This window comes from Nestor notabilis, unplaced genomic scaffold, assembly GCF_000696875.1.
Source record: "Nestor notabilis isolate BGI_N333 unplaced genomic scaffold, ASM69687v1 scaffold9163, whole genome shotgun sequence".
Taxonomy (NCBI): Eukaryota; Metazoa; Chordata; class Aves; order Psittaciformes; family Psittacidae; genus Nestor; species Nestor notabilis.
Window position 1 is genome coordinate 10,680 of NW_009923255.1, and position 15,833 is coordinate 26,512.

At 39.7% G+C, this 15,833-nt stretch overlaps 1 protein-coding gene across 1 annotated transcript; it reads left to right on the forward strand.

Moving 5' to 3' along the window:
• Positions 1-2,418: 2,418 nt before the first annotated feature.
• Positions 2,419-9,968, forward strand: DBX2 (developing brain homeobox 2; the record flags this gene model as incomplete). The annotated part of the gene is made up of 3 exons (XM_010012046.1): positions 2,419-2,514; positions 7,155-7,342; positions 9,499-9,968. Coding segments are annotated over 3 exons (605 nt in total), but the record flags the coding sequence as incomplete, so codon positions are not given.
• Positions 9,969-15,833: the final 5,865 nt, after the last annotated feature.

The following is a 15,833-nucleotide window of genomic DNA, read 5'->3' on the forward strand; positions in this document are numbered from 1 at the left end:
GAGTTTCCTTAAGCAAAATGTCTCAAGTTTTGACCCTGATCCATTTCCTGACCCTTACGCTTGCAGCTGACTTGTTGAGAGGTTTAGTGAATGGAGAAAACCTAACCTTTCCTATTGCTGTATCTATTTGCAGGACCAGGCTGTTTATCTGAAGCAATAGTTTATGCAATTTTGGTTTATCCAGATAACTCCTGGCTGTATCACATATTGTGATAAGTACCACATTACTGAAAAACAGAAAGGAACTGGAGAAATTTCAGGAACCATAGGAAGGAAAATCAAGGACAGGCCAACATGTCTGACAAATATCATATGCCATGAATAAGGTGCTGGAGCAATGATTAAATGCAATCAGGCATTATGATAGCCAAGAAATATTTGGGACGCGTGAAAAGGAAGCAAAGGAATTGAATGTGGCACCTTCTATATACTAAGTTGTATATTTAGAAATACAAAAGAAAGCTTTACCTGACTGCAAGGGAAACCTGATAACGGCATGTGGAATGTGGCTCTTAGGGAGCCTGGAAATTGAAGAACTGCAGCAGATAAAATGTTAGTAGCAGATAAACAATACTGTCAAGAACAAGTTCTCATATTCAGAAAAATGGCTGAGATTATCTGGTGGGTCTTTACCTTATCCATCTCCTGTGCTGCTTCAGTTAGTTAAACCCCTTCCAGCTTCCACACCCCACCAGCTGCATTGAGGCCCTTGGGGTATGTAAGACAGGTAATACTGGGCTGCATGTTCTTGACTGGTTTACATTCCTTAGGACATGGTTCCACATTTGATGGTCTCATGTGGAAGAGAAGCTTTAGAATACTAATGCCTAATGTAAATAATTCTTTTTTGTAAATGTTTGGAAAGCGTACACTTTGAATATAGGCAATTAGTTCTCTTGGAGTGTATTTATATTTGCTTACAAATAGCAAAGTGTCAATGAAAAGCTCTAGCAGTAAAACGCTTATCAACTTGTAATTACAGTTGAAGAAGCTTGTATGAATTCAGATAAAAAATAGAGGTAATTACTTTAAAAATGTTTAGAGTTAGGCTTCTGCAGCACTAGTTCATTGCTTTGGAAGAACAGCAGATTTAACAGTCAGAAAACTATGCCTAATAAAACTGTGCTCTAATATGTACTTGGGACCTAATTTTGAGTGATCTTTTTAATTCCAGTTGAAAAAACTTTTAAAATTAACAATATGGCTTAGATACACTTACCTATTTTCTTATCTTTCTCCTGATTATTGATATTGTAGGATTTTTATCTAAGTGTGCAGTTATTTCTTTTTTATGATTATTTTTTAATGGATCAGGTTATTTCTAGAGGTTTGGACAAACCACAGTACAGGGTCTAGAGCCACTTATTTTCTGCATAAGCCAAACCAGGAAAGTGACATAAAAGTTTGGATGCTGATCACATTTTACAAGTATTCAGCTCTAGCAAGCATGATGTATCTATTTTCAAAAGTAAAAAATATCCCAAGTTCCATAGTTGACTAGTAAAAGCAGAAATTAAAAGGTAATTAAGATTAATGGAAAACCCCATAAGCTTTATAGAAAATAATTAAGGGATTATTAGGTAATGAAGACTTTTCCAGGATTTGGAAGACATAAGAGACACTTCTGATTCATGAGTTCAAGAAATTCTATAGAAATTTACCCAAATACTACCTAATTCTGTAAGTTGAATTTGCAATTTTTTATTGTATTAAGGAGAGTCTTCTTCAGCAAGTGGCTTATTAAATTCTGAGTTTAAATTCTAAACTTAAATTTCTTTAAATTCTGAATTCTTGCACTTTCCCAGCAAGAACGAGTTTACTGTCAGGACAGCAGAATCAGGCCCTGCAGTCTGTGCCTGTAGAGCTCAGCTAGATTGTCTCATTGCATTTTATAAGATTTGTTCATTAAGGTTTAATAGTTATTGAAGACCTTATTGGTTTGAGTACTAATAACAACATTGGAATACAATCAGAAGAGACAGGATTCACTTTAGATTCTCTTTTTCTAGGGTATCATGCTTGCTGGAATTGTTTAAAATTACTTTTTCACATGCTTTATACTTATTATTTCAACAATATATTATTGAAACGATGCATTCAATCCCAATATTACCAAAATGCCACCATAATTATAGCATATACAGAAGTAAATTTCAAATCTGAAGAGTTTCATTCTTATGACAAATATATTGAGAGTTTTGCATATTATAGTCAAGCCACACATGTAAAATAACCTTACTAAATTAAAGAGCAATTACTTGGTTTATCATTGTTTGCCTTAAAAATATCACCATCTTGAAAAAAGGAAAAAGAACATGTGGGGCAGGACTTTACACACTGACTTTTTGGAGGACTGTTGTTATGAATATTACCTAAGCTCAATGGATAATCAATTAGATCTGTGCTTTTTTTTTACAGCTCTTTCCAAACACTTTTTTCTCCGAGCCCCGCCATTCTACTCAGCATGCTGTGGTGGGTCCTGTCAGCACCCTGCATCCCCCACTGCTTTTCCAAGTAAGTTTTTATGCTTCATCAGTAATGCTTGAGTTATTCTGTAAACCAAAGCAGCAGGATTTAATGTGTTCTGGAAAACTAATTGGTGATGCAATGGCAGCAGCTAATTCCTTAGTAAAATCACAGCAATCCTATTCAGAGGGTTTCCAAAGATTTATCAAACTTAAGTACACTGAGCAATTGTCAGAGGCTTCTAATGGCATTGAGACACCCAGACAGAGCTAACCTAGGAAAGCTGCTTGTTTTCAGCTTGCCAGAAAAGACTCTTTAAAATCAGTAACTCTTTTAAAAATCTCTGTCAATAAACATTTGCAAATAAGAAAAGAGCTGAATGATCTTAAAGTGGATGCTGCATTATAATGTCTGTTAGGGATAAATTGTGAGTCAGGGAGCCCTAGCATTATTTAAGTAAAACAGACGTTCTTTTTGTAGCAATCAAATGCATGCACATGCTTAATTTGTTTTTCCTTTTTTATTCTAATGTAAAAAAATTGAAGAAAGTGAAGAGAATTTTGGCTGGTATAAGTTATACATTCAGGATTAAGACCTGGAAAACACTTCCATTTAATCCAAATCTAAATTTAACCTTGATTGGGAAGTTTGTGTGCCATAGCGTAAGAATGGATATTCATGATTTTACCATTTATGGCTCAGGAATACAAACAGAAGGAAGTATTACCTCATCCTTCAGAACAGAGAGAAAGCACAAATCGCATGTCAAATCCAAATGAAAATTGGAGCTTATGCGTGTTCTAGTGTATACTTTTTTTATCAGAGTCACATTCAAACCCTTCCTGACTATGTGCATGTGTTTTATGAATGTTTCAGGAGGGCAGTTGCTAAGTTGAATGATTCTTGACAAGTGAGGCAGCAAATGCTGGCAGTTTAATGAGCTGCAAGTTTCTGAGCACCTCTTTAGGGGGCTGACACTTTCCCACAGAGCGTTTTACATGGCCCCAGCTCTCCCACAATGGCTGACAGCACCATGACCAATCACCACTTTCACTTTACTCATCCACACGCGACCTCACCACAATTTTTCACTGTGCAGATGAACTTTAGGAACCATCTCACATTGAAAAGGCTTGGGCAAGGGTCAGTTGCCCTTTTGTATGGCCATAAAGCAATACTCTATGCGCCAGTCTTTTCTCCTGTCTCACATTCCAAGAGATTTTCTGGACACCATTTAAAGCACTTGACTGAAAAATAAAGCAGTGAATGAAACTGACTTTTATAGACTCATTCTAGCTCATCTTCCCATATAACCCTGTCTACCTGAAAAGGGATTTAGTGGATGAGCTGAGTGTATACAGGGACTTGCTGAATACATAGGCCCATTATCAACTGTGGGGATTGTTTATTAACCAGGACTGATACACTACTATTTTGGAAGTGACCTATTAATTGTCCATTTAACTAGAATGTATTGAATTCAAATGAAAAAATGGAAACCATGACTAAAGGTTTTACTTGCTCCTTCAAGGTGGTCTCTGCCATGAAGGCAAATGAAGATTGTTCCACACATTAAGAGGACATTTATCACTATATATTAGGATACAAAGGAAAGGCTTAAAAAAACCAAACCCTGAAGCAAAACAAAAATCAAACGGGCAACATAGGAATTAGTTGGTAACAGATTCACACTGATGTCAGCAGAACACAAAATCTTTTGATGCACATTCAGAGCAACAGGCTGCAAACTGACTTACTTCATTTTGATGGAATTGTTGAAATGTAGGAATGACTGCCTATCCCACTGTACTGAAAAATCCTTTAATCCGCAAATTGAAATTTAGTTTTTGTGTGAGGAGTTGGAATTCATGTTGGAAAATGGGGTATTCTTAAAAAAAATCTCCAGGCTGGTCAATTGAGATAAGTATTCATTATCACAAACACCAGTTTTAAGTTTTTCGACCCGGTGGCTGGTTGCTAATGCTTGTAAGCATTCTATTTATCATTAAGTTTTGTTTAGTTAATCTTTTAAAATCAGTCACATAATGTGCCTCAGAGTGTGTAGTTTCTTCACTGCTAAGTTAGTCTAATACAGGTGTTAAGCTGTACCCTACATACTGCCTGTACAGGAATTAATTGGTGCCTCTGGGCTCCAGCAGGAGGTTGTTTCTTTGCTGATTGACTGTTAACAACCAGCCAGGCAAGACAAATTTTAAGGGGTCACATAATCTGGCATCCTCTGTCCTTGGCTGACAACTCCATTGTGGAATGGAAGCCAGGAGGCAAGGACCAGTCCTGTTTCACTTTTTCCCTTGCTGGTGTCTCTCATCCCATGAGAGAGAAGGTACCAGCTTTTTTCTGCTGTCAGACTGTACCTTCCAGTAAACTTGAGAATGGCTGATGATTCACCAGAAGCTACTCAGAGACTACGTGGAAAAGGTACCTAAGTCACCAAGTTCAAGGAGGAAGAACAGAAAACATGCTTGAGGAAGAAGCGCCAGTGTTCACCCCCATTCTCATGGTCAGGAGGGGCGTTTAGGGTGGTGGTCATGAGAGGGCTGTTCACTCCTCAGAGAAATACGAACCTGGCTTGCCCTTTGCAGAGACCTCCAGTGTGGCATTTTGACTTCTGTTCTACAGATAGTTTATTCTGGTTTGGATGAAGTCTGACTGTGTCTTACTGTGTAATAAATATCAGGACAGAAATGAGAAGGTTATGGTTTTTGTATCTGGTCTCAGATATAATTTTTAAAATTGAAATACATGTGTATAAGATTTTGACTTATTTACACTGTAACATTTTAAATCATAATAATTACTTCCTGCCACAGGTTGTTATGAGGGATGAATATAAAGATGGGTTCTTAAAGTGTAGAAAAATTCAAGAAAGGCATGTCTAGCAGAATGCAATGATCCCTAAGTCAGTGGCAGCGTATTTTAGGGAAGGATCATTGCAGACTTGCTCAGCTTTTGAGATTCTTCCTCCACTGGTCACAGCTGGAAACAGGATACAGGGGTAATGTATGTAATATCAACCAGTCGCACATGCACCACAAGAGTATGTAGTCAACTTTGCAAGACATACACGTCTACACTTCAGTTTCTCATCATTATACGTACACAGTTCTGCAACATCCTTAGTATATGTGTGTTTGTTTCTCTGTGGGTGTTTAAAGATACACATACCCATGTGTAGATATGTATACGTTACAGATACTGAGATGTAGTGCAGCCCCAAGGAACAGTTAGTGGAAGCTGCACCTGGATTTAATTAGTATTTTTAAGAGCACTATATGTATTGAACAAATATATTTAATCTACCCCCACCACTACAGCTCACTAGAATAGATAGACTTTTGCACAAAAAAATGTACAGTCTTTTAGGGAATCTGCTTTGTACATGGAATTTGCCATTAGCTTCAATATGAAAAGGATAAGATCCTTGATGGAAATTGAACAGCAGCACATCTTTGCAGCTGCTGTAACTCTAAATTGGGGTGGCAATCTTGGCCTATGTATGCGGAAAGGTCGACAATAGGACAGCTTGCACCTTTACAGCCTGAACTGCATTTGATACAAACTAAAGCCACCTTCGTGGCTGCCCTCCTACAGAAAGGCCGTAGGTGTCAGTGGCTGTATAGCCATGGCACAGGCTTTGGAGTCAAAGAGCAGTTCTTTCCTGGCCTGCTTGCAACTGCCCTGTGCAATCATCACGTCCAATGCTTGGTGACAGGCCCTTTTCAACTGACCTCTGGTACTGCCCCCTGAGTGAGCAGCTGGGGAAGCTGGGTGTGCTGGAGGCATACCAAGCCTCACCCTGGACTGCTCCCCACACCACATCCTTCTATGGAGAGGGAGCATGGGAAAGCACAATGGCTTTAGCCTTCATTGGGTGTGATGAAGGCGAGAGATTTATCTGGATTTGGGTTTTCTGTGCTCTTTGTGAGGCCAATGAAGGGCCAGTGCAAACACTTCCCTAGTGCAGCGCTGTCCCTCCACTTTGAGGCTGTTTTCCAGGCTAAGGTTCCTTTTAGGCATGGATCAAGGGGACGTAATTGGATTCATTGAAAAATGCACCCCCTGCCCAGGACTTGCTATGAGATGTCAAAGGATTAGATACAAAGCTGAATGGAGTAAGTCCAAGTGCTCCTCAAATCCTCTAATAAAGAAATTGCTGCAGTTTCCAGAATAACTAAGTGAATGGCCAGGGATTTTCTGAGGAACAGTGCACTCTGAAAGTCTGTTGTTAGCAAACAAAAGTAAAGAAAGCCTATTTAGTTTCTTTGAATCAGTATTACAGACCACTTTTACCTGGTTCTGCATTTCACACAAGGAGAAAATAAACTTATAGGAAAACTCGCTCGGTGATGACAACAGGCAAGGAAAGTGGAGTTTCTCCCTCACTGTGTTTGAATTTTGAAGTAGCATGGGCCATGTGTTAATGTTTCTCTATGAACTCATCTGATTTACTTTTTAATATGTCAAGGGGAGACTCTTGACCACTGACAACACTTCTAAATCCAACTGAGGATTTAGTTCTTAATGAACATGACTGAGGCATTACGACACACTTATAACACCAACAAATCAAAAGGGGATAGTAGTGTGCTAGCAGTATAATAAACAGTACTTAATATTTCTCTGATATGGGTTAGGTATTATGTGAAACTCTTATCCATTTCCATTAGGAGAGGAAAGTGTGCTGCCTCTTCTGACCCAGGAGTCTAACTCCAAGTCCCGAAGAGGTATATTAAGAAGAGCTGTCTTTTCTGAAGACCAGAGGAAAGCTTTGGAGAAAATGTTTCAGAAGCAGAAGTATATTAGTAAAACAGACAGGAAGAAACTGGCCGTTAACCTGGGTCTAAAGGAGTCTCAGGTAAGAAATGATAGAACATCTGTGACTTTCTGTCTTTTTGAGGAAAAAATATTTAAAATGGCTTTGAAGGAAGAAAACTGAACTCCTTCACTGAGCAACGACCTCAGTAAATCGATGGCAGTTTTAACCAAGGAATGTTAGCAACAGTTTTCTGGTTTATTTCCTGAAGATGCATATTCAGAAGTCGATCGCTCCATTTTCAGACAGTGGGAGAAACATGACCTCTGCATTCATTTCCAACTCCCATTTTGCTGTCTGACAGAGCCCCCTGTCAGGGGTAGGGAAATATGCTCCAATCCACTGCTTGATAGGCAGTGATCCAGGCAGAAAACAGCAGGGCATAGAGCCCTCTTGCATTCCTCTGAGCACCCACTGCACTTGCTGATGAACAGCTAGTGACAGTGCAAATCAACAGCACTTGCATTGAGACCATTCTGCCCCAAGAGAACCTATCCCTACAGAAAGAAACTTGGCTACGCAAGGACAGAGATCCTCGGAGCTGAGAGGGTTGATTCTGAAGGTGCTGCAATAGATGCAGGTCTCTAGTGCACAGCTGAAAAAGAAAGACCGACAACATAATTCTATTTCTTTGCATGCAGCAGGAGTGAAACTGCTTTAAGATATGTATGGCAGAAGCTGTCTGGGGGGTGCAGAAAATCTTTGGAATGGCGATGGGAGTTCTCATCATCTTGGAGATTTTCAGAACTTGACAAGGCCCTCAACATTTTGATCCAACTTTGCAGTTGGCTTCACTTTGTGCACGAGGTTAGACCTTGTGGTCTGGAGTGGTTCCTTACAACCTGAACGACTCCGACTCCGTCACAAGCGCTGTAAACAGAAGCAGAGTGTGACGCTTCTCAGTATGATGAACAGAGCAGTAATCTCTGCAGGATAAACTGTTTCAATGAAAATGCACAATTGCACTCACCAGTGCACTGCCTAAAAATATCCCAACATGTAAGTCAAATTCTTAATATTACAATTATTCCCTTGAGTTTTATATCTGTGTTCTTGATATTCAAGAGAGGTTGGGGAGGGAGGTGGAAATAGAATGACACATAGGTAACAACTACCACTAGAGGAAAATTATTTAATGATAATGATAGACCAGGTGACATCTATGTCTTCTTTCTTTTTTTTTTTTTCCCCTCATGAAAAGAAGAGCAGTTGCTGTGAAGTTTATTTCTTTACTTTTCTGAGTAACAGTGCCTGCCATCTAAGGCAATGATACTACCTTTGAATTCATAGCCCCTTTGTCTTCATATCAAGTATCTGAATACTAGAACTAAATGCAAGTACTTAAGGGAAAACAGAACACAATCAGAATAATTTGATTGATCCCCTCCACCATTTCTTCTCCTCACATAAAACTAGTTCCTAGATGTGTATTTCCCCAAGCTTTTCCCAGCATTTCATGAATGCCTTTGAATACTTGTGGTCAAGCTTTGCAACTCAAAGTTTCTGAAAACTGATTTTATCTCTAAAGCACATGGATTACAGGAAACTGCTGGAGAACTGTAGTCAGGCAGACAAAATGTCTTCAAATCCTGTGTGCGTTATAACGCACATTTTGAAGCTATGTGGCCAATATGTTGTTAGCTATGCTTACGAATGGGACATGGTTCTTATAGAGGGCTTCACATTGCTGGTAACATCACTTAGTTTTGTTAATGACAATGCTAACTTACTCTGAGAATCCTTTTCTGTCTGGAAGGATGTTGCTATAGGAAATAGCTTTATCCCTAGCCACTGGGATTTTTCCAGTCTAAGCCAGATAATCACCTATTTGAGGTGGTGAAAGTGAAGAAGAGTATTTCAAAGAATCAGAGAATGGTTGGATTGGGAGGGACCTTAAAGATCATTTAGTACCAACCCCACTGCCTTGGGCAGAGACACCTTCCGTTAGACCAAAACCCCATCCAAACTGGCATTGAATACATCCAGGGATGGGTATCCACAACTTCTTTGGGCAGCATGTTCCAGTAAACAGTGATGGGAAAATCCTCAGATAATGATCAGTCAGCTTCACTGGATGTACTTAACATGAATAAGGAAGGAGCATGAAACTAAGGGGATGGAAAAAAAAATAAAATCTTGTTAGGACAATCTTGTTTAAAGAAAAGAATGATAATAAACTCTCATTAACTTGCAAACAGGTGAAAATTTGGTTTCAGAATCGAAGGATGAAATGGCGAAACTCCAAAGAAAAAGAAGTGCTTTCAAACAGGTGCCTCCAAGAAGAAGGTCTTCAGGAGAACTACCTCTCACGATCCACCATGAATTTTACCTCCCCATGCCCATCTGTGTGGGAAGTGTCCCAGGAGCAGGCAAGTCCAAGGTGGAGGGAGACTTCTCCAGGAAATTCTGAAAGACTGATGAGTACACAACCACCTCCAAGAGCAAATTCATCGCAGAGCCCACTGTACTTGTATCCTGACCAAGACACTGCAAATAAGGCAGTTACATCATCAGCCTAAGGAAATAGGGGTGGTTTGTAAATTGAGTGGAGAGCACAGGCTTCAAATGAGCAGTCTTCTAAGACTAACAGTATTTGGACATTGTAAAGCTAACTAGTTTATGCCTCACAAATTTGCTAAAGTCTAACACCATTAAAATGACAAACAACTAATGATTTAAGACATATTCTTCGGTATTCAGTCTTTTTTTGTATCTTTTCCAGTCTTGTACTGACCTTAAAAGTGAAATAGGAACTGATGGTAAGTAAAATGAAGTGAAGAGCATGAAGCTGAAGTGGTGCTCTGATTTATACATCTGTGCTGTATATGATATTCATTAAAAACACACTGATAAGAGAATCACTTTTATCTCTCATTGCGGTCAGACTAATTAATTCTTTTTGTGCATGAGATAAGAATAACCCTATTTTCCTCAAGAACTTTGGGTTCTCTTTGAAATTCATTAAGTGACACAATAGGTTCATATTAGACGTAAGCATTTTTAGTATGTTTTTCTGTCTGTCCTCACCTGTATCAGTATTCAATTAGTTTTAAATAGTATGGCCACAGGTCAGCTGATAACGCTGATGAAGTATACAATACTAAAAGACAACCAAGGAACCTTATAAGAATTTGTAAGAATGCATAAATCACTTCGATGCGAATGCGTACTGGGAAAAGCAATTCAGTGAGTCTTGTCTTTTCTCCTGTGGGTGAGGCTTCCAACATGCTGAACTCTCAATTTCAGTGGCTTTTGTCAGACCGTCAGTGAAATCTCTTGTAACCAATTCTGTATTTTGAAACTGTAATGGCAGTATGCAGAATTGCAGCCAAAATGCACTAAGCAACAGAACTACAACTGGAAAAACTGCCACTACAGCCATCTCAGAAAAGTACTTAGCATACTGTAGTAGCCTTGTTCCTGACTTCTTCCTATTTAAACTGGTGCCAATAAGTACTCATTAGCATATGTCTGTATCAAAGTCAGGGCAGTATTCTGTGTAATACAAGTAGCCTCAAATAATATTATTAAAACTGCTTTACTTAAAATGATTTGCTTGCTTCATCCACTTTAAGGAAATCACTACATGAATTAAGTATCATTTTTAGTTTATTTGCAAGGCTTTATAGCTCAAATTGGGAGCAGAACATTTATTTTTCTTTATCATACATTTACTAATCCATTTGTTGAGAAAAAGAATTTCATGTTAGAGGCAAAACCTTTTGGAGAACACTATAGTTTTACAGGGACAGTTTAGTTTCTGTCAGATTCTTATATTTTATAGTCAAACAGATGATTATGGTAATCTGGGCTGGCTTTCCTCATCATGCATACCATGAGTGTTTCTAATTATTCTTGCCTTCAACTCCAGAGCTTTTGGAACTGTATTGTATGTCTTTCAAAAAGCCATACAATTGTTACCTAATGTTTTACCTTTTGGTGGACAATCTACTATTCCCCTTCTTAAGTTGTATTATCTAGAAAGTGACATTTAGATACATTTGCAGCTAAAAACCTTGAGATTGCAATGATGATGCTTGTATCATAAACTTTATGCATTATCTGGTGAGTTTTGTATGCTACCTTGTGCATGTCCTGCCTCCTAAATCATCAGCTGTGCAGTCCTACTCTTGCACTACATGTCATTCTTTGTGTGCGATTTCCTACACTTGCTTTTAAGAAATTACAGGAAAATTAAGAAGTCATCTCTTCCTTCAGTTACAAACTCGCATGAGTGTAAGCTGCCTAGATATCTACCTGCAGAAGGCACTTGAAGACACTTAGTGTGCCAGGTTTTATATGCTATTCAGTAGTGTGAATATTCTGCCTAAAACCTTTAGCGACGTACAGACAGATTGCATACTCATGGGTATGAATCATAGAAGCACAGAATGGTTTGGGTCAAAGGGACCTTAAAGATCATATAGTTCCAACCCCCCTGTCACAGGCAGGGATACCTTCCACTAGACCAGGTAGCTCAAAGCTCTATCCAACCTGGCCTTGAACACTACCAGGGATGGGGCAGCCACAACTTCTCAGGGCAACCTGAATTTACTGTCTGATTGTCCTGTTGAAGTCCTAGTCCTGCCTTGTTTGACTAGGTCCTACCTGGAGGACCAGCAAGTTCTGGCAGCCCGGATTCTTCTGAAATGGCATTTACTAGTGTCTGCCTACAATAAAAGGCAGGGAAGCATTTCCAGATTACCATCAAATCATCAAGTGGGGGGGTATTCATCAGTGCTTCCCATTTTGGAGGAAATCATTTTATGGTGGGGGTTATTGGGGTTTTCCCATTTTACCTTTCAGGGAAAGGGAGTCTTCACAGCTGCTCTTACTCATTTACTGCAAGTTAGTCAAGCATCAGTATTAGAAGCAGCACTTCTGGAGAGGGGAGATAGGATTTAGAGTGCTCCTTGAGAAATTCTTCCAGTTGATGGTGTTGCAAGCACCAAAAGAGAACTGCTGTCAAAACTGAGCTGACGTGCTAAGCAGAATACATCTGAAGGATGTCTTACTGAGGCAAAGATCAAGAAAGGCTCATGCAGAATTAGTTTCATAGTTGTATGTGTTTTAAATTGAGCATGTTCTGGTTTCACTGTAGTCCATTAAAAGTTACACCATTTCATGACCCTCCAAATCTCTTTACACCTTCTACCAGTATTCTTACTCCACAGCTAGAATAAAGTTCCAGTATGCCAGATAAAACATTCTTTAATTGAAAATGCTGATCAAGCTTTCTTAAAAACCCTAAAAGTATAGATGTGAATTTTGAACTATACCTGAAATGATTAAATTAGAAAGGATTTAGGCCCATGACACATGCAACCTTGATTCCTCTGATTTTAAGCTATTGAAAGGAGAAATTTCCCTTCAGTCCATACAGTGAAAACTTGGTAAAAGAGAAACAGCACTCAGTATGAATACAAAATTATATTTACAGTGCCAGTCTTTTCTGTGTGAAGAATCAAGTAGTATTTGTTTCTTTCAAATAATGTATGCACACTAGTTATTAAAGAACAAAGAAAGCATAAATTATATGCAGAATCCCCAGCAGATGTTTGACGTGTTTCGTAACAGGCCCATTGCAGAGGTGTAAGTGTAGAATGCATCTGGTATTATGGAGTGATGTGATGATAGGTACCTCAGTTAAAATTAGCAACGTATTACTTTAACTTTTAAGATACAACCTAGAGGGTGACTTTGCAGCATGGTTGTAGGGTATCTGATGTATTTCCTATGTGTGGCATTTTGAGACTATAGTTCCAGCCTGCAGAGTGTTATGAAGGACATTTGTTGGGATCCTGGTGCTGGGAAGAGTTCAGGTACCTCAAATTGCGAACTGCAGTCAAAAAACCCAACTCTTCAGAGGCCACAAACAAAGCAGATATTTATATTCGCTGGGCACCTCTGTTTAGCCTGGCAACTTATCAATGCTAATGTAATACAGAATACAACAGGGAAAGGGAGAGAGGGCTGAGACTCAGTGCTTGCTTTGTTACCTGAGCTGCAGACTCCAGTGCCCTCAGGCTGTGCTGCTGATACAGGGATCTTGCTGCCCAACCAAGCAGCCTCTGGAGCAGGAGGGACTTTTCTCACCCCACCTATTTGAGATCCTCCAAAAAGGTCTGAATGTGGAGCTTGTAAATCTATTCTTAAGGTCAGGCATTCAAAAGAGCTTCCCTGATACGGAACAAGAAGGTGCCAATTTCCTTTTCTAGGTCTGGCTCTTGGTCTTTTAAAAGGTAGCACAAATGATGCAGATCATGCCAGTCTGCATCAGGCATGGCAACAGTCATGTTTTACTGTGTGTAAGCAGCTGTGAGACTGAACACAAGAGGCCAGCTAGCTCCTCTGGGGATCTCATATAACACTGCTAAAAGCTTGACTTGCTGACCACACCTGTGTCAGCGCCTACACTTTGGTTGTACGGATCTATAGTATGAAATAATTTTCTACAAGTTATCCTGATTCTTTGCCAAACAAAAATTAGTTATTATGATCTGCTGAGGACCACAGGACAGCTTTAAGGGACAAAGCTGCATTACTAACTTCAGTATCAGAATAACGGTATGGGGGTCAAATGTCACTAATACATCAGATTTGTTTCATCTGCTATGATTTACTAGTACTGGGTTTTAAATACCAGTTGCCATCACTGTAGCGACACATCTTCTCTGACGAATATCTGTTCCACAGTCAAAAGACTGACATAAATTAAGTGCCTTCATGCACTTCAGCACCCTCTACCAACAAGACCATTACTGATTACCATGGGGAGACCAAAAAGTCCCTGCAGAGAAAGGCTCACAGTGGATGGAATTGCCATTGAGCATAGAAGTCCTTAATAACAGTGCTTCTAATTTATGTGCCTGACAGCTGCTGCTGTGTGAGATAAACTGAGGGATGTAAACCTGGATCTGAGTTGCTTCCCATGTGGACTTGCACCTAAATTGATGGCCATAAAACATCATCTCCCACCCCTTGGTTTCCTATGGATGCTGGTTGTCATTCTAAGCAATGAAGCTGGGCAGGGTGGATGTGGATGTCACAAAGCAACATCTCAACAGTGGTCCTCCAAACACACAGAAATCTCACCTTTTATAAACATCCAATCCTTGAGGAATTTCTAAGTTTTTCCAAGTAAGTTTTCCTTTGCATGTCAACATTTGAATGCAATACGGCGTACCTGAACGTTCATGCATACTGTTCAAAGGAGACTGTTTCCATTTGTTCCTGCTTTGCTATCATATGGGTTTAGATCAGAGTTATAACTACAAGTGACATCTGGCACTTAATCTATCACAAAAACATCAGCACGTATAAGATTCAATCTAAATTCAATGTACGTTACCATTTAGCACATTATGAAAGGAACAAACTGAATTTTCAATCACTGAGAGTGTCTCTGTCATACCCTTCTTCCTCGTTCTGAAAAAATGGAAAAGTTATGACAAGAAAACCTCCAACGTGCAAACCCAACTTCCAGTAACTGAAAAAATGAATTGGACCGTACAAAACTGTCAATATTCTGGGGATATGCTGTGGTGTTTCATGGACCAAGGTCTGAAGAAAAATGGAGATATTTTTAATTCATAAATGTGTTTGGAAAACAAGGACAGTTAATGGAAACAGGTTGTTTCACAACCAGCAATTACACCATGACCTACCTATCACATACGTTGTTATAGGTTGTTGCACGCGAGTCTAGCACTTAACTGGAAGACATTCCCTGTTTTCTGATTTTCCATTAATTTACAGAGTTGTTTCTCCTAAGTTAATACTCTCAGGTGCAAATGATGTGTTCTCAAACTCCAAAGCATTTGATTGTAGTGCACAAGTTTACATTTTCAGTGTACATTTCCATATTCCTAACTAGATTGGCTGCTGTCTTGGAGAGAAACCATGCAGGAGATGAAGTGTTCCCCTGTATTAAAATGCAACCATTGCTGGCATTGCTCTTTGAGGCATTGGTGGTCACAAAGAAAAACATGCCCTTCTCAGCCCACTGTTCAGTTGTTTTCCCAATCAAAAGCGGAAGCAAGGCCATGCTGGTGATATGGGAAGGCTCTTGTTTTACCAATGTGCCTTGCTTCAGCCAAAGGCAAATCTTGAAATGTAGCACTAATGAGTATGACTGACTATGGACAATACTTCAGTGCGTTGTTCCTCCGGTGGCACTCACTTCCTCTTCTCTGTGTTCACATTTCTCTACAGCAAACCATTTGTGGGGTTTTTCCCTTTGAAGATCAGAATTATTTTTATGATCTGGGTGACTGAGCATTGGAATAGTTTTCCCAGAGAGGTTGTGGAGGCTCCTTCCCTAGAGATATTCAAGACCTGGCTGGACACAGAATCACAGAATTGTTAGGTTTGGAAGGGACCTCTCCAGATCATCTATTCCAAACCCCCTGCCGAGGCCGGGCCACCTGGAGCAGGTTACACATGATCGTGACCAGGCGCCCCCTTGTGCCAGCGCGGGACGCAGCGTGTCAGTCCCGCCCCGGGAGCGGACGGGGCGGGGCGGGACGGGACG